Source organism: Gorilla gorilla, chromosome 14 (genome assembly GCF_029281585.2).
Source record: "Gorilla gorilla gorilla isolate KB3781 chromosome 14, NHGRI_mGorGor1-v2.1_pri, whole genome shotgun sequence".
Lineage (NCBI taxonomy): Eukaryota > Metazoa > Chordata > Mammalia > Primates > Hominidae > Gorilla > Gorilla gorilla.
Window position 1 is genome coordinate 56,006,392 of NC_073238.2, and position 18,633 is coordinate 56,025,024.

Sequence of the window (18,633 nt, forward strand, 5' to 3'; positions counted from 1 at the left end):
TCTTAAAATATATATGTTACAAAGATATTTCCAATAACAACATTTAAAATACAAGAGTTTCAATTTTAACATAAATCCTCCTATCTCTCCCTACAATACTGACAAAATGACATCAGTACATGCAACACACACATATAGCATCAATTGTCTTGTTTCTCTATAGGCCAAATCCCCATCTTGAGTGTGGGGATGATCATCTTTTCTTGATTCATAGATGACATACAGTTGTTTCTCTATAGGACAAATGTCACAGAATTAAATTCAACCCCCATATAAAGCATAGTATTCATATTTTTAAAAATAATTTCTCCCGTGTACTTCCTTATTTGGTTATGTTTGCCTTCTCTTGGCATGTCCTGTCCCATGTATTAGAAACTTAAAAGAGGAGCAATAACAAATCTCAGGAAGTACTAGTGGAAAGGGGCAAATGCAGTGGGTGGGTGGGGTCTAGGTAGCCAATTCTGATCCTGGTACTAAGGTCTGGGAATATATTTGCAGATAAGGAAGAAGAGCTCCATTATGGCAGGATCAAGTAAAATAAAATAACCACCCAATAAGACTCAGTCTAAAAATACCAGGTTTAGCAGAAGTTTATTAAAGAAGACAAATTAAATTCACCTCATCACATTGGGCCTTTAAAAAATGTGCAGAAACCTGTGAGATAGATAACATCACTGCACTCTTTAGGAGAACAAAAGGGAAAGTGACAGCATCTCTCTTTTGGGAATTTTGCCAAAGAACACAAAAATAACATCACCGCTACTGAACAGACAAGTATATTCTGATTTCAGTTGAGGAAGACGGTGCTGTAGATAGCTACACAAATAGTGGTTTAGTATTATCTTGGCCCTTGTAAAAAAATGCCCCCTTCTAAAACATCTGACTTATATCTCTTTTTAGCTATATGTAGTGGGTGGCCAATTATCTTTCCATCCCCATCCTGAGTGTGGGTATGATCATCTTGTTCTAGTTTCAGTGTAACTTTACTCCCATCAATAAGCACTGCGGCTGGATTAGAGAACATGAAAATTAAGTTGTAGCAAGAACTGTTCATTCAGGGCAAAAAGATACTAATAGTATTAAACCATTTTATCCTTCTTCCTTAGGAACTGAAATCCAATGTGTATCTTCCCCACTAACAGTAGCTGCAGAGCTGGGTAGAAGCAGCCTAGAAGAACTGGTTTAGCAAAAGGTCTAGAAAAGTCAAAGCGAAATCAAAGACTGCATGGGGAAGACTAACTTTTTGGCGGTCTATGTGATTACCATCAACAGTACACTACTTGGGGGGCAGGGGTGGAGAGGGGGAATGAAAAGTGTTAGTATCACATATTTTTATGTTTGTTTTTGCAGATGAGATAAACATTAAGATGATATTAAAATTCAAAGGATGTTAGAATAGAAAGGAACCTTACTGATGATCCACAATGAAGATAATTGCATATTCTGGCCTGGCCAGGGCAGTCTTATTTTACACTCTTTTTACAGAATTATTGTCAATAGCTCCCCCTACCTTTCTCAAAAATGTCCTGATTTAGATGGTAAATCAAATATTTTTAAAAATAATTTCTCCCAGTGTACTTCCTTAATATTTTTAAATATTTGAATATTTAAATATTCAAATATTTAAAAATATTTTTAAAAATCAAATAGATATGCTATGTATAAGAAAAGGCCCTCTATACCAATAGAGAATTAGTTAAGTAACTTCTCTAAATTCAAATGACCAAAATGGAATGGTGAGCTCTTTGAGGGCAGGATTCTGTCTTGTCATCTGTTTCTCCATGTCTGATCCAGGTAGACAGGTGAACATATGACTAACTGCTAAATTCCCAGGCCATTACTTTGTTCACTTTGTCATCCTACTCTCTCTAAGTACAAGGCTGATAATTTGATAGAAATTGCTATATGGAACCTGTGAATTTCAAGAAGGGCAATAAAACAACACTACTTTTGAGCAGCCTAAGTTATTGCAATTAACAGATGAGGAAAAAATTGCTCTGAATGACTGTGGAAATTATAGCCTACTCTGATCTCCTTCTAAAAGGAAAATTCACTCTTCCTTCACATCTGCTTAAGTCTATTTCTAGCTATATGCGGTTGGGGGACAACTAGTTGTTTCTATCCCCTTGTAATGCAAGAGTGTGACCAACTTGTTTCCAGGCTCAAAGTGCTTCTGCTTCTACTCAAAAGTACTAGAGTTAGAATTAACTTGCCATAGCAATAATTTTTCTGTTTAGAACTGAGGATGACAATGAATAAGTTAAACCATTTTTAGTCTCTTCCTTAGAAACTAAAATTGCTTTATAAGTAAAAATTTTCTCATGATTAACCTTACCAATTAATATGTATTTTAATTTTTATTTATAGTCATGCAAGAGTAGAAAAAGAAATTGTTTTAAAATCATGAGCTTAGTTTCCATAAAGCCAGTACTCTAATTATATAAATTTGTTAATGGTAATAAAAGCCATCTTATTTCCAGCTAAAAACAAAGGGAGTTTACAAAAATGAAGTAAATAACTTAAGTTTGCATATTAAAGAAAATTTATAATAGAAAGTTTGCATATTAAAGAGGATCTCTTGAACTCTCTTATACAGACAATTTGTTATACCCATTAAATTACTGACCTAGTTTCAAATGCCCATAAGGACTGCTAATCCATCAGTAAAATAGCATTGTGCCAAAAAAAAGTGTGCATTTGCAACTGCCACCCAGTCATTCTTCTGGAAAATAATTTACTTATTCATTAATAATATAAACCAATGCACAGATAATATAATTTCTAAGATAAGTCCATCTTATTCTTTTAACACAGAAGGGAAATATTTGTTTCTCTTTTAGAAATTCCTGATACTTTAATAATTTATTTCTATTGGCATATATCCTGACAAGTTTTTATAATGACTTCAAAGAATCAATAAATATGGATGAGTATACACTTTGGAGATTATATATATATATATGCAACTTTTTTTTGCTAATCACTGATTTATATTTAATATATAATCAGTGATTTATATTTATATTTAACACATTTTTTCTACAGAAGGATAGTGTCTCCTTTTGGGGCTAAAATTGAACAGTAATTTAAAAGTGATTATTATCCCCTATGAATTTATAATTAACTATTTTTATAGACAAAGATGGGATTAGATGCATTATCAATAAGTTAGGCAGACTGAAAACTATTTTCTAGTGAATTTGTGCTGACTTAATTACTCTGTCAATTACTTTTTAATTACTAAAAAACTCTGTCAATTACTTTTCTGATCAACACCATGTGTGCAAGATTCTTAACTAACATTAAGTAGTAGCCTATGATTATAAAATAAAGGGTAGGCAACTAGCTCACATGAAATAAACCCACTAGTTCTTACTACCTCTTTCATCTATGAAGCTGACATAAGTAACCAAAAATCTCTCTAGTTAACATGATCATAAATTTAGAAAATTATCATAAAGAAAACTATACAGTAACAGAAATAAGAACACATCAACTAAATGTACATTATCTCTATGTGATTTTCATGCTCGTACAATGATGTGCACTGGATTATACGAAATAGTAATACTCATAGTAATTCAACAAAAGGACTGAGACTGTTAAAGAAACAAATATTTCCCTTTATTTGACTGTATTACATCTACTCATGGGACATACATAATAATCAAAATTTTCAATTTACAGGCCTATAAATAATGCTATTTAACTGAAAAGCAGCCAGCAAACAGCAACATATACATGTATTTGAAAAGCTTACTCATGGAAAGTAATTTCCATAGCAACTCAGTTTTGTAGAATGCAATGATAAATCAAGAACTATCAGCATTTAAGAATCAGAAGAGTACTGAATTTGCCTTACTCCTTTGCCAGCTGCACACTGGTAGGCTTTGCTCCGATAGGTATCCCGTATTTGTGTAAAGTGTTAATCAATATCTCCCTCATGTCATTGTTGTAGGAATCAAAGTCAAACATATTTCGAACTACACTGGAGAGACCTTCAGTGGGAAATTTCTGTATTAAAAAAAAATTCTCTTACTATGCATGTGATAAAATATACAACATTATAAAGATTTATGAAATGGATAGGACAATAATGATCAAATGAACTACAGCAGAAATTTACTGGCCTTGTCAAATAAGCAGGTAGTAGGAATGTAGACATTTTTCCCTTTCAGTGTTTGCTCAGATGACTTAACAATATTTTCCTTTTTAAATAAATGCCAGAATTTGAGGGGAAAGAGTTCCTCCTCTCAAATGTTAGAGCAGTGCCTAGATCCTGATGTCAGTGATTGCCACTGCTTTCTGAAATCTCCTGCCTTTAATATGAGTACCAGATCGAACAGTTTAAAAATGCTAGTTATGTAAAGGAGCATGTTAAATATCTATACTGAAGTTTTCAGAAAAGTCAGTCTATGAATAAATGAAGAAGAAAAGATAAAGCAACAAGAAAAGAAGGAAAGAACATAAAAAGTACGAACAACAGAGAAACAGGGAGCAGTAGAGGGCAAGAAAACAAGTATGACTACAACTGAATTTACACTGCTCATGTCCTCTGAGTCCTTTCCTGGGTCTGCTTTGATTTGCTTTAGGTGATGGGTTCTGAGCTGGCTGAATTGGACTTACGGTTTTATAGGCAGAACAAAGCTGTTATTTTTAATCTTGCTTTCTTTCCATATATTTTTAATTGACAAATAATAACCGTATATATGTATGGGGTACAATGTGATATTCCAATGTATGTATGCCTTACAGAATGGTTAAATCACACTAATTAATATATCTATCATTTAACACACCTTTATGGTACAACCATTACTTAAAATCTACTTTCTCAGCAATTTCAAAATATACATTACATTGATATTAACTATAGTTACCATGCTGTGCAATAGATCTCAAAAACTTATTTCTCCTGTCTAACTGGAACTTTGTATCCTTGGATCAACATCTTCCCCTGTGTGTACTCTCCCTGCCCCACCTTTCTACTTTTCTTTCTAGGGTTTTCTTGGAGGGTTGGGGATAAGGCAGAGGTCAAGAGTTGTTGGGTTGTGGCTGTTAGCTTGGAGACCCTTATTTGTTCTGTAAGTAAGATTTATATTATTTTTTATTTGTTTGTTTTCTTTACTAAGGTGGAGTACACATTGTACATGGTCGCAGGAAATTTCATTCTCCTGCCTACTCTATCTTGTAAAACTTCCTTGCGGTATTTACAGGTATTTAATCAGTACGGTTAGTTCCTACTCTGTTTACTGTTGTCTCCATGTGATTTGTTTCAAAATGAAAATATTTTTTACCCACATACCACATGCTTGTTGTAAAAAGCCAAAGAACGGAACAGGAAGGTTTCCCCACTGACTCACTCTCTTGCCTCACCTGCCCTCTAACAGCCTCCCACCAAATTTCCTAACTCCTTGGTAATGATTACAGACTTTGCCAAAGTTAATTCAAAAGCTGAACAGATAATAATGTTCATTGGCCTACCATATTTATAACTTAGATTATACACATTTCAAATCATGTAATCTGACTCATTATTGTATTTATGGAAATTAAAAACTCTGGTACAAACTGTACAGTCTGAAAAAATAAAAAAGAGAGTGATGGCTGTTATGTACAGGTGTGTGCCATACCTACCTGTAAATGTTTGACTATGTTGACAACTTCTCTGGTAGAATACGGATAGTTAATAATCCCTTGGTCAGCCAAACTCCTCAGCTCTCCAAAGGCAGCCACAAGCTTCTGAAGGATGGGCTCAGGCACATTTGGTCCATACTGTCTGAGCATCTCGAGCTCCGAGTGGGGTTTGGGGTTATCAACTGCATGGCAGCTAAAAATATCACCTAAAGGAGAGAAAAGATTCACATTCAGTATGCAACAAATCCATTACGATGTCACAGGAAAAAATGGAATGGTTGTTTAAAGAGCCACTGGTTGCTCATCAAAGCATAGAAAGCCCATCCAACAATAGCATGGTACAGAGAAGAAAGCAAAAGACTGAAGCAAAAGAAAAGAAAACTGGGTGATGGATGGTTTATCTCCATGAATTTATTTTTGTTAAAAAACTTACATAATACTTGAATACATGCTCACCGGGAGATATTCCAATACAAAGAGGAAAAAAAATTCTCCTTTAAGTCTCTGCCAATGCCACTCCCTCCCCAAAAAGCACTGAGTCTTAATGTTTAGCGCATTTATTTTTCCAGACCTGTATTAGTACTTTTTTTAAAAAAATGCATACATGCAAACAGAGTTTAGATAACTTATTCCTTTTCTATTAATGGGAATATATATTTCAAATGGTTCTGAGACGGCCTTTTTAACTTCAACAAATGTTGAGTATCTTCAAAAATTATATACATCTATCTCATATAAATGCTTCTTTATGCACTAAAAAAGGGAGAATTAGTAGCATCACTCTCTAAAAAATTTGTATCTTGTGCAGATTGATAGAATATACTTTAGAGGTTAGTTTTGGTAGAGTAAACCTGTAGAGACATTGTCTGAATTAAAATCAAGAAAAGGAATGTAGAAACATAATATTTCATCTGTAATTTAGGGAAATGAGAATGTACTAGAAAAATAATTCTATTGATTCATAATCTAAGAGACCAGGGATCAAATGAAGTAAAAGTAAATAGACTTACATTATTTAATATGTTCATTTTAGAAAATGAGGATATCTAGTAAGGTAGCAATAAGATCTTACTTTGATTTAGGAACCATTTGAACAGTTATTTTGTATGTGTGTATTTAAAAGCAATTGAATAAAATGAAAGCCATGATATCTTCAAAATTTTATCTCATATACTAAAGCTTTTCAAATACAAAGGTGAAGAATGGCTTTTGCCTTTTTTGCTAAAAATAAAACCTATCACTAACATAAAAAGACAATTGACCCCTCATTCATTCACTCATCAAATAATGATTAATTAGGACAGTAGAAATGGTGATGCTGGGGGAGGTCAGTCAGGTAAACCTCATGAGAAGGTAACATCTGAGCAAATGTTGATACCTGGGGGAAGAGCATTCCAGGCAGCTGGTACAGCTAATCCAAAGAACTTAAGGCAGGCATACCTGGCATATGGAAGGAAGAGGCAGGAGAGCAGAGCAGATGGAATAGAGGAAGTGGATAGAGCAGCACCAAGCAGTACAGGACACGAGGTTACAGACATAGGAGGATGTGGGAGACATACTGTGTAGGACACTGCAAACCGTTGTAAATACTTGTACCTCTACTCAGAATACAATGGGAAGCCATGGAGGATTTTAGCAGAGGCATGGACTACTGTGCTGTGAACACACCACAAAAGGGTGTAGGAAGATAAATATCTTGTGAGCAGAGGCACTGACCACATTGACTGTATTTCCAAGAATATCTGAAGAGCAAACAGTGCAGCCTTGGAAAATATATTCTCTCTCTCTGTCTCTCTCTCTTTCTTTCTTTGTAAGAAGGTAATTTGGGTTACCTAAGCTCTGGGTTCCTCTTCTATAAGGCATCTCACTGTAAGTGCAGGTATCATTTGGCCCTCTTTCTGTTGCCCTGTGGGAAGTGGGGCTTGAGGAACCAGCACAAATGCTGGTACTTTGACTACTGCTTTTGCTGAATAATCATTCCTCTTTTGTCTCTGACTCAGGAGTCTAGTGTATTCTGCCATGAAAGCCTTCTGTGGCAGGCTAACTTGTTAGCTTAAAAGTAGAGTAAACTCTTAGATCTTTCACAGTTCATAACAAAGAATAAGGCTGGAAGCAGGGCGACCCATTAGGGGACTATTTGAAGTAATCCAGGTAAGAGACGATGGTGGCTCAGATCATAATGGTGGCAAATGGAAGTGATGGGGAAAGTAAGATAATTCTGAATATATTTTGAGGGTATAGCCAATAAGATTGCAGGATATTTGGAAAAGAGCATAAGAGAAAGAGAGAAACAAAAAATGAATTTGGAGTTGTCATTAACAGAGATTTACAAAAGACTATAAATTAATCAGGTTTAAGAAAAAAAGTTCATCATGGACATGTTAAATTCGAGATACAGGAGCTATTGAACTGGAAGCTGGATATGAGTGTGAAGTTCAGGAGGAAGGTCTGGGTTGGAGATGAATATTTGGCAATAACAGGCATATAATTGGTAGTCTAAAACATGACACATTCTGATTTTATTAAAGGAATGAGTATAGATAGGTAAGAGAACCAGGGCCTGAGCCTTGGGACATTCTAACAAGCTCCAACAAATAAGGCTGAGCAGGAATAGTTATTAAGGTAAGAAACCAAGAACATACTTGAAGTATTGTAAGTCAAGTGAAGGAAAATGCATCAAGGAGAAGAGAGTGACTAACTGTGTCAACTATATACTATATTAAATACTGCTGGTAGATTCAGTACGATGAGGACTAAGAATCAACCACTGGATTTAGCAATAGAAAAGTCACTAATGACCTAGATAAGAACAGTTTCTGTGGAGTAATGGGAGCAAAAATCTGATTAGAATGGAATTAAGTGAGGATGGTGCAGAAGAAATGGAGATAGCAAGTGTAGACAACTCTTTTGAGTACAAATGACTGTGAGGAATTTTGTTACAAAGGAGAAGAAAAAAAGTAGCAATAGATCGCAAAAAGAGTAAGATTAAGAGGTTTGTGTGTGTGTGTGTGTGTGTGTTTTGAAGATGAAGGAAATAGCCTGATTGCAGATGGGAATAATGTAAGGAGAGGGAAGCTGCTGATACAGGAGAGGGAGGGCAGAACAGCTAGAGCAGCTAGATCAAAAGGCGGGATCTGGTGCTCATCTGGAGGGACTCCCTCTAGATGGGAATGTGAACAGTTTACCTGCAACAAGTGGGAAAGCAGAGCATCATAGGTGGAAGACTTGGTTGTAGGAGTCTGTGGACATTTGTTTTTAATTGCTTTCGTTTTTCTCAGTGCAGTAGGAAGACAGGAGAAAATAACAGAAATCTAAAAGAAAGTCAGTAAACTGAATCCTGGTTAGCAATGGGGAAGGAATGAGACTGGTGGGAAAATGAAAGAGAATTTCCCTTTCCCCTCCATAAGCCCTTCTATATTTCAATCTCTTGCAGTAAGTGAATGTTCAAGTATTGTATAATTTTAAAACAAAAAGAAATTCATGCAGCAGTGTTGGAGCTGCGAGGAGAGAGAAGATATGAATTACCCTAGGAGAACAGGAAAGTGAAAGATCTAGCGAAGCACAGTGTGACTGCATTTAGGGACACTTGAGGTCCATTGTTAAGAATCTGAAATGAGATTGGTCAGTTTTGGGCTTTTTCTAACCACATTCAGCTGCACATGTGTAGGTTCAATGTTGTTAGAGAGTTGGCAGTAACCAACTCTCTCTCTCTCAAGGGCAGAGGGGTTCCAAGTGCATAGGACAAGCTAAGAGAGGAAAAGGGAAGCTGAAGAATATATGTAAGGGAGTCGTAAATGTGAAAGATCATGGAATTGAAGCTGGGTAAGAAAAAAAAAAGGCTGGGTAAAGGAGAAGAAAATATATCAAGATGGGTAAGGTGAAAAGGTGGTAGGATCAATGGATTGGAGCTTCTCATACATTTGAAGAGTTATTGGATTTGGTGTAGTAGAGGGAGTAGCTGGAAAGACTGGAGGTGGTGAATGCATGGATGAGATAAAAATCCCAAGGACAATTGAGGACAGAATATGAAACGGAAATTACAGAAGTGTCAGTTGTAGAAACTAGCCATGAATGGCTAAGATATGGTATAAGATAAGACTGCTGGAATAAAAATATCCAAGGAGCCAAGAGGCCAGAGAGTGGGAAGGGTCACATATGTGTATACTGCAATCACTCCAAAAGAAGAGTAGGGTTGGAGAGAATGAAAGTGAGTAAAGGGCTAAAGATCAATAAGAAGTGACAAGGATGAATAGGGGTAGATGACAGAACAAGAGCAGATGGCACATATGTTTTAGGATTTGGAGGTGGATGGAAGATGGAGACAGAACAGGGAGTGAGTATTCTTACAGGCATTAAAATAAATGTGATAAGGAGTGGCTTGGGGTATAAGGGGTGACCTACAAACATAAAAAGAACTCAAACCTCTTTACGATTAGAAACAACTTTTCTTTGGTGTGTTTACATTATTACATTTCTAAGTGCATCAGTAATCTATGAATTGTTAGTAACTTTTAAGGTAGTATCTGCACATAATAAAAACTACAAAAATAGTATAACTGAGTATTTTATATTCCCATCCCTAACTTCCATTGCAAACAATGCCTTATCAGATTCTTGTGGACCTTTCTGGAGAAATTCTATGCATATACAAGCATATGCATGTACCCATCCCTCCTGCCTTTTCCAAAACATATGAACGGGTAAACTACTATACCCACTTTACTTACTTATTGTTTCAATTACTATTTTGAGTATTGATTTTTTTTTTCTATTAGCATCAGTAAACTTATTCTCTTTTTTTAAACAACTGCATAGCATTCTATTGTGTGGATACAAAAAAATTTCTTTATCCAGTCCCATTTAGATGGATATTAGGGTTGTTTCCATTCTTTCTACTATAAACAATGCTATAGTGCCTATCCTTGTACTTAAAAGTTGTATAGGTAAATTCCTTGGATAAATTCCTTTTTGGGTAATTGCTAGATCAAAGATCCCACTGAGAAACTGGGTCTGCTTCACATTGAGTGTGAGAGTCCAGAATTATATACTTGTTATAGAGAAGAGAAGTCCTTCTTAAAGACTTTTGATGAGTAAGTTTATCCCAGGGCCTCTCCAATCAATGTGAATCAGTCTCCTCAGAGCTGACCTCAATCTTTTTCATGGTTAGGGGGATGTGACAAAAGTAAAACCATTTTTTATTCTGTGTTTTATTCCAAGAGGTCCTAAACAACAAAGTATAGTGTAATGGTTTAAGAAAAAAGACTCTGGGATCAGATAGACTTAGATATGAAGCCCAAGTCCACCACTCATTATCCCAGACACTATCAAAAAATAATCTCTCTGGGCCGGGCATGGTGGCTCACATCTGCAATCTCAGCACTTTGGGAAGCCGAGGCAGGTGGATCACATGAGGTCAGGAGTTCGAGACCAGCCTGGCCAACATGGTGAAACCCCATCTCTACTAAAAATACAAAAATTAACCAGGCCCAGTGGCACATGCCTGTAATCCCTACTACTGGGGAGGCTGAGGCAGAAGAATCGCTTGAACCCGGGTGGCGGAAGTTGTAGTGGGCCGAGATCATGCCACTGCACTCCAGTCTGGGTGACAGAGCGAGACTCCATCTCGGAAAAAAACAAAACAAAAACCTCTCTGAATATCAGATATTTTTCTTCACTAAAAGGGGGATAATAAATATTCTCACAAGGTGATTATGATGGTGGCACAGCACATGATAAGCATTCAATGACAGCCATTACAGCAGTGTTACTAATATTATTATTACTGCTATTGGTATTGTTATTATCATTACTGTTTTTACCTAAGGTACCGAAGAAATCATTGCCTAGGAAAGGAAATCCAGGTCTGTTTGCCAGAACAATCATCCTAAAATCAGGATGAATCACTACAACATTTTCTCTTCCATTCACATTAGCAGAATCTGAAAAACAAAATTTCTGTTTATTCTTTATCAATATTTAATAATTCTTAAAAATATCAACAATCTTTAAGATAACATAAATAGTTATACTGTTCAATTATAAAAAGCTCTAAGATATTTGGCTGTGATAACTTGGTTGCAGAAACAAAAACTTTCTTGAAAAACTTTGCTCAAGAACCAAACACTGATAAAGCATATACTAAACTGTACAGGGACTTGCACTCTTATATACATTCAGAGTACATCTAAAAAAAAGCAACCTTGTCCAAATGTAGACTTACAGTACTTAAGCCTGGCTTGAGATGTTGTTAGTCCTTAAAAAAATTAAAGATAGAAATCCATAATAAGGGAGAATCCAAGGAATAGCTAAAGGATAAGTTCTTTAGTTTTTATCAAATCAGTAACCTCATCCTTTTGCATAGAGCCTGCCATTATGCAGCTAAGGAGTTATTCCTGTTTAGATCACGCACCCTGAAAACTAAATACATATTAATAGAATAAAGGTCTTAAAAACCTAGTCAACTCATTAGTACAATGTTGATTTATTTCCAATCATGGGATTGTACCATAGTTCTTAAAATAAGTGATCTTAAGTTGACTGGGGCTTTCTTTGTGTAAATGTGAAAGGTATTTCTACTGGCTAGTGTACATTTCAGATAGAATTGGAAGTCCAGAAAATAATTTAAGATAGTAAAAGTTTTATTACGGTTATTTCAGGAAGAACCACTTGCTATCTGAATTTATTTAAACCCCACCCTTAAGTTGCCCATCTTTAAAAAATGATAGTTGTGAAGTACCTACAGCTTTGAGATGAGTTTGGAAGAGCCTACTCTCATTTTTTTTATGATACCAAAAAGTAATCTTTCAGCATGTACACATTCATGTACACCAATACAACCAATAGTTTTAACTCTGATCCCCATTAATCTTAGTAGTGGAAAATAACAAGGGTATGTGACTACAGGCAAAATTTAATCAGTTAATCAAAACAAAAATGACAATAAAAAATGAAAAATTTAAAAAGTAAAGAAAACGAAAAATATAACCCTACAAGTGATGGTTCATGAAACTACATTCAAAAGAGCTTCAAGTGCTCTTGTTCAAAATGTCAGCTACAATCACATTTGAGTGTAAAATTATAATGACTATTCCTCAAAAACATATCAGAGAATGTAGAGGGTTGCCAGGAGATAATTATTTCTTAACTACAACTGTGTTTCAGCAATTCTTTCTTCTTTTCCATTTCACTGTCCTCATAATGCCTCATAAGGGCAGGCAGAATTCTGAGGGTCTGAATGATCTTTTTTTTTTTTTAAGAGAAAGTATTCAGGGTAACTCAAATTCTAATTTTTCACATAAATTCATTGTGAAACTGAAATATTAGAATGCTTTTATTAGTGCTAAGCTCATGCTCAGAAATGGCAATCTTGCAATGATGCTGTTGCAGAACATCTCTGTGGTGATGCACTTGTACCTTTTTAATGGGGTTTTCCTTACATACTCTCTTTGAATATTGAAGATTTTAGTTATTAGTCTCAACTTGTTTGGTTACTCTGGTTGGCTATATATTTTCAATGGCTAGTTATAGATTTTCAAGTCTTTTCAGGACACAAACATTTTAAATGTGAAATTAGAAAATGTTCTTACATTGCATCAAACTTAATTGTTCCTTGTAGTTTAAATACACTGACAAGATTAATCTATCTTCATTTTTTTCCTAACAATAACAACAAAAAGGGTGTGTATGGGAGGGGGGCAGGAGACAATAAAAAACTGAGGATAACTTCTTCCTAAGGTAGGAGTGTGTGTGTAATATACATGTCTTTATATATACACACGTATTCACCACATATATGTGTACATATAAAATAAAAAGTCCAGCTTTTTTTATTATAATAAGCAAATTGAAAAAAAAATCATACACAAATAATTGGGAGATGAGTACAAGGGTTATACGTTGGTGTTGTCAGAGTAGAAAAATACAAAGTTGATTTGTCCTAATACTACTACTAAAAATTTCAAAGATGCTTGGTGGCTGTAAAAGTAAAACTGACAAAGCTAGATTCAGATGTATTAATTTTTATAAATGATTGTCAATACAGGCAACTTAAGTCATACTGAACTTATGCTTATTATTGTAAATAAGTAGCCAGCTAAGTTTGTGATTTGATACAGAGATATAAACATTGTATTTATTAAAGGAAACATTGCTTTTTAAAATACTCACTTGCAACAATGCGTCTTCCATCTGCTAGAATCATTTCTCCATTTTCTACTAGAGTTTTTAAAATACACGTGACATTTGTTGGAGCTTTGTCAGCCTCATCTACTACCAGAATATGACCCAACTTTACTGCTTTAACCTTTGAAGACAGAAAATTTATCATAAACAATTAAATGAAGACAGCCATTATTAAAACTTCATTACTTACTGCTTTGGACTTATAACAGCTGGCTTTATTTAAGTTACAAGTATACACATAGACACACACACATACACACACACATCTATAGCAGAGCTGGAAACAAAATTTTGGGATTTCTACCAAAAGCTTCATGTAGCTAAACTGCCAACTCTACAGTTATCTTTTTATTTCATTTTAGTATTAAAATTATTCCCATGGTAGTGATACCCAACAACATCTCACACCCAAGAGTAGGAGAGATTTAAAACAAGCATAACAAATAGAGAAAGTGCCATGGGAGTTATGAGGAGTGAGACATCACAATCACTGTGGATATTAGAACATTGAATTTGTTAAAGCTCTTAAAAGAGTATACAATTTTAATAGACCCAAATGGATAGTGCAGAAAAGGTAGTTACTCAAGACAAAGAGAATCAATGGTCAAACTGAAGAAATCCTGGGGCATATCTAGAAATGAGTGACTATGAACAGTCTATGCTGGCTGAATTAGAAGTTAAATGTAAGAAAAGGGACTGGAAGGGTAGACTGGGTGTCTACCACTAAGGGTTTAACTGTCAGACCAAGAAATAGGTACTGCCTCATTAAGTAATGGGATGCAATTTAATGGTTATGAGTTCACACATGACAGAAGTGGAGCTTGGAGCTACACTTCATGACATTTAATCTGGTGACAATATGCAGAATAGTTTGGCCAAAAAGTGGTTTGGGAATCTGATTTGAGGGAGGTATGAAAAAAATGGAAATAAAAAGCATTAGATTGATTTGAAGGTTTTGTAGAGACAGAATCTATGGTCTTGGCAACTGCTTAGGTGGGAAGAGGAAAAAGGAAAAATAAGTCTTAGGTTTAAGGTGACTGGGTTGATGGTGACATCATGAAAAGAAAGCTGAAAGCTAGAGAAAACTCTTAAAAACATTTTTGAGGGGTGGATAAAAGAAGATATCCAATGAATTTAAGTGAACATCTCAAGATTTTTTAAAATATAGTAAGAAATATAATGTAAAGTGGACCATATCCTAATTTTTCTCATAGGATGGTATATTTTAAGAAAACACAGATTAAGAAATGGGCATTCCTTCTACCACAATTATTTTAAACCATATTTTTAAAAAACTTACAAGAAATTTCTTTTTTAAGATATACCTAATGCTAAATGACGAGTTAATGGGTGCAGCACACCAGCATGGCACATGTATACATATATGTAAACTAACCTGCACATTGTGAACATATACCCTAAAACTTAAAGTATAATAATAATAAAAACATAAAAAAATAAAAAAAATAAAATAAAATAAATAAATTTTGGGATTAAAAAAACTGAATTTAAAAAAAGAAAACATGTAGCTTCTATCCTCAACCCTGTCTTTGTTCAGGGAAAGACAGGCCCAACCTGGGAGAACTCAAGCAGGAGATCCTAAAGACTCCACTCCCTGGGGTCTGGACCACAGAGGTTCACATGATGACTTATTTGTGCCATTACTGCAAAGGTGTCATGTGCGCAGAGGGACATGCCTGGCAGGCTGAGATTTCTTTAGGTCTTGTGTAGGAAGTTGAGGACTGGATCTTCCCAGCTGTCTAAAACACTTGGCTAATATTTTATTAATTAGAACCATTTAAAAAAACTTTTCTAGAAACCTTACCTATTTTCAAACTCTATACATTTGAAAATGATAGTAAACTTTAAAAAAAAATCTGGAATAGAAAAGAAATCAATAGAGGATTGCTGTCATTCTCTAAATCTCTCACTCTGAAGAGAGAAGAACAAAATAGGAAAACACGTTATCCTCCCAATAATTTGCATATATCCTCTCCTAAAATGAACATGAATGAATGCTTTCCAGTTAGGCTGAAACATATTAGAATCTGATATGGTTTGGCTGTGTCCCCACCCAAATCTCATCTTGAATTGTAGCTCCCATAATTCAAAAGAGGGACCCAGTGGGAGGGACCCGGTGGGAGATAACTGAATCATGGGGGCAGTTTCCCCCATACTGTTCTTGTGGTAATGAATAAGTCTCACAAGATCTGATGGTTTTACAAGGGGAAACCCCATTGCTTGGTTCTCATTCTCTCTTGCCTGCTGCCATGTGAGACATGCCTCTCACCTTCCACCGTGATTGTGAGGCCTCCAGAGCCACGTAGAACTGTGAGTCCGTTAAACCTCTTTTTCTTTATAAATTACCCCGTCTCAGGTATGTCCTTATAAGCAGCATGAAAACAGACTAATACGTAATCCATGAGAGATCCATCCTCCAAAAACTGAAATACAACTATGATACAAAAATACACTTGAAAATATTTCTATGATTAGATTACTAACCAAAGGTGAGTCTTCATATACAATAAGTCCGTCTTTAACCGAAGGCTGAAGCGTAAGAGTTTGTACTGTGGTATCCCTAAAGTAAAACCAACACATTTTATAGTTAGGAAGGAAATAAGCTGATGATTGATCATGATAAAAATACAGCACAGGTGCATTTTTTAAAAGATTTTTGTTCATCATCCTGCTTCCCCTCCCCTCACCAAAAAAAAAAAAACAGGAAGTGAAATTTATTTGAGTAACAATACTTTGTAGACTTAATACAGTATAAATTACAAAGAATTTGAGAATTAATCCAGACTTATAGATTATCCAGATTCTTTACTTCTGTTTTTCTTTCTGGTAATATCTCTTGTAACCACTTCACACCTCAAAATTGCCATCTGAGGGTGAAGACGAGAAACTAAAATATATATATATATGTATTATATAATATTTATGTTGTTTAAATATAATTTTGATGGCAAGTTTGGTAATGATTGGCATGCTGACATGGACAATTAAAGAAAATCTAGTAATTACACATTCAGGCCCAAACTGCCATCACTAGGTGCCAAAGCCAGACTATCACACCGCTTGCCAAGAATACTCAAGAATTACTTTATGGGATTTTGAACATTTCTGCTGGCATTAAGGCAATCCATTATATTTCTTAAATCTACTTTTTACTATTTACTTGACCCTCCTTTAGATCAGCATCTTCAAAAATATTAACAGTTGGCTATCCTGATGTTAAGAACCTCCTTACATGATGAGATGTAACATTCACATCAAGTGTGGATATTCTTGCCAAAATGTGTGTAAGAAAGTTGCAGGTGATAGGTAGGGTCAGATATTTTTAAGGGGATCAATTTTGTATCTTCGCCTTCTATCTAAGATTATTTCCCATAGAGAATTATAACTACTTTAAAAATATAAGTAGCGTCTTTGAAGAGTTCAGCTATTTTTTCAAACTACCCTACTTCTTATTCAAAGTAAAGCACAAAGTTGCAATTGTGTTGTTTTGACTATCTACTATGTATAAGACACTACTGGACAGTGAAATTCAGACCTGGACGTTATACTTGTGAAATGTACACCCAAATGCCAAACTTTACTACAATCTATTAAAATTGTAAAATGTGTATCTGTTTTTTAAAAAGGAATAAATAGCACTTGACAATAAAATACAAGATAAACTTAACATGTCATCAAATAACTGTTTTGCTTTTAGTAGAAGAAATATAATAAAAATCAGCTAATTGCTTTGAGAGGCAGCTGTGGAGTAGTGCAAAGAAGACCTTGGAGTCATATCAATCAGGATTCAAATTCTTGTTTTTGCCCCTTATTGGCCATGTGATTGTGGGTAAGTAATAAAACCCACCCAAAAGGATTGCTGATAGAACACTTGGAAAGTGTATAACGCCATATCTGGCAGATAGCAGGGGTGTAATTACATACCAGCTTTAGATATTTGTTATCACTATTGTTGTTGTTGTGACTGAAAGTTCCTTGCCTGCCTACCTTTCACTTGATCTTCAGTTTTTTAGCAGAGATAGTACTTCTTGAAAAATCCCTTCCCTGACCTTTTGTAGAGCAGCTTAGGTGCCCCTGCTATGTGTTCCCCTTGTGACCCATATATCCCCTAATTCGGCCCTTAACACACTATACTGTAAGTACTTATTTTACTATCTTCCCACAGACTGTTAAGATCTAAGAGTACAGAACATGTCCACACTGTCCCTCATTCTGTCCCCCATCTAGAAGATGTCTGGCTCACTGGAGGAATTCTATAAATATTTGTTGAATGAATGAAATAAACAAAATATATGAAAAAGTAAAAGTCAACGATGTAGTTTATAGTGCAGGATAAAACACATGGACTTTCAAATTTATCAGATCATTGGATTTTGTTTTTAAACAGAGAATCTGGAACCTACTCTAGTAAATGTTGGGTCAGAGTAAGTCTAATTCTCTTACGGGTAAGAAATGGTACATTATGGCCGGGTGCAGTGGCTGAAGCCTGTAATCCTGGCACTTTGTGAGGCTGAGGCAGGCAGATCACGAGGTCAGAAGTTCGAGACCAGCTTGACCAACGTGGTGAAACTCCATCTCTACTAACAATACAAAAATTAGCCAGGAGTGGTGGCACGTGCCTGTAATCCCAGCTACTCAGGAGGCCGAGACAGGAGAATCACTTGAACCTGGGAGGCGGGGGTTGCAGTGAGCTCAGATAGCACCATGGCGCTCCAGCCTGGGTGACAGAGCGAGACTCCATCTAAAAAAAAAAAAATGGTGCATTCTAAGGAATGCATCTGTAGGTCTGTATTA

The 18,633-nt window shown here is 35.4% G+C and overlaps 1 protein-coding gene across 2 annotated transcripts in view; it reads right to left on the reverse strand.

Annotated features, from left to right (window-relative positions):
- VWA8 (von Willebrand factor A domain containing 8) overlaps positions 1 to 18,633 on the reverse strand; it is a 391,686-nt gene that overhangs the window by 147,492 nt on the left and 225,561 nt on the right. For both annotated transcript variants that reach the window (XM_031001353.3, XM_055360043.2), the window contains 5 exons: positions 16,324 to 16,399; positions 13,804 to 13,939; positions 11,457 to 11,576; positions 5,638 to 5,843; positions 3,863 to 4,014 (listed from right to left, as the gene is read on the reverse strand). In XM_031001353.3, coding sequence (XP_030857213.3) covers positions 3,863 to 4,014; positions 5,638 to 5,843; positions 11,457 to 11,576; positions 13,804 to 13,939; positions 16,324 to 16,399 — 690 coding nt within the window. The remainder of the gene's footprint in view (positions 1 to 3,862; positions 4,015 to 5,637; positions 5,844 to 11,456; positions 11,577 to 13,803; positions 13,940 to 16,323; positions 16,400 to 18,633) is intronic.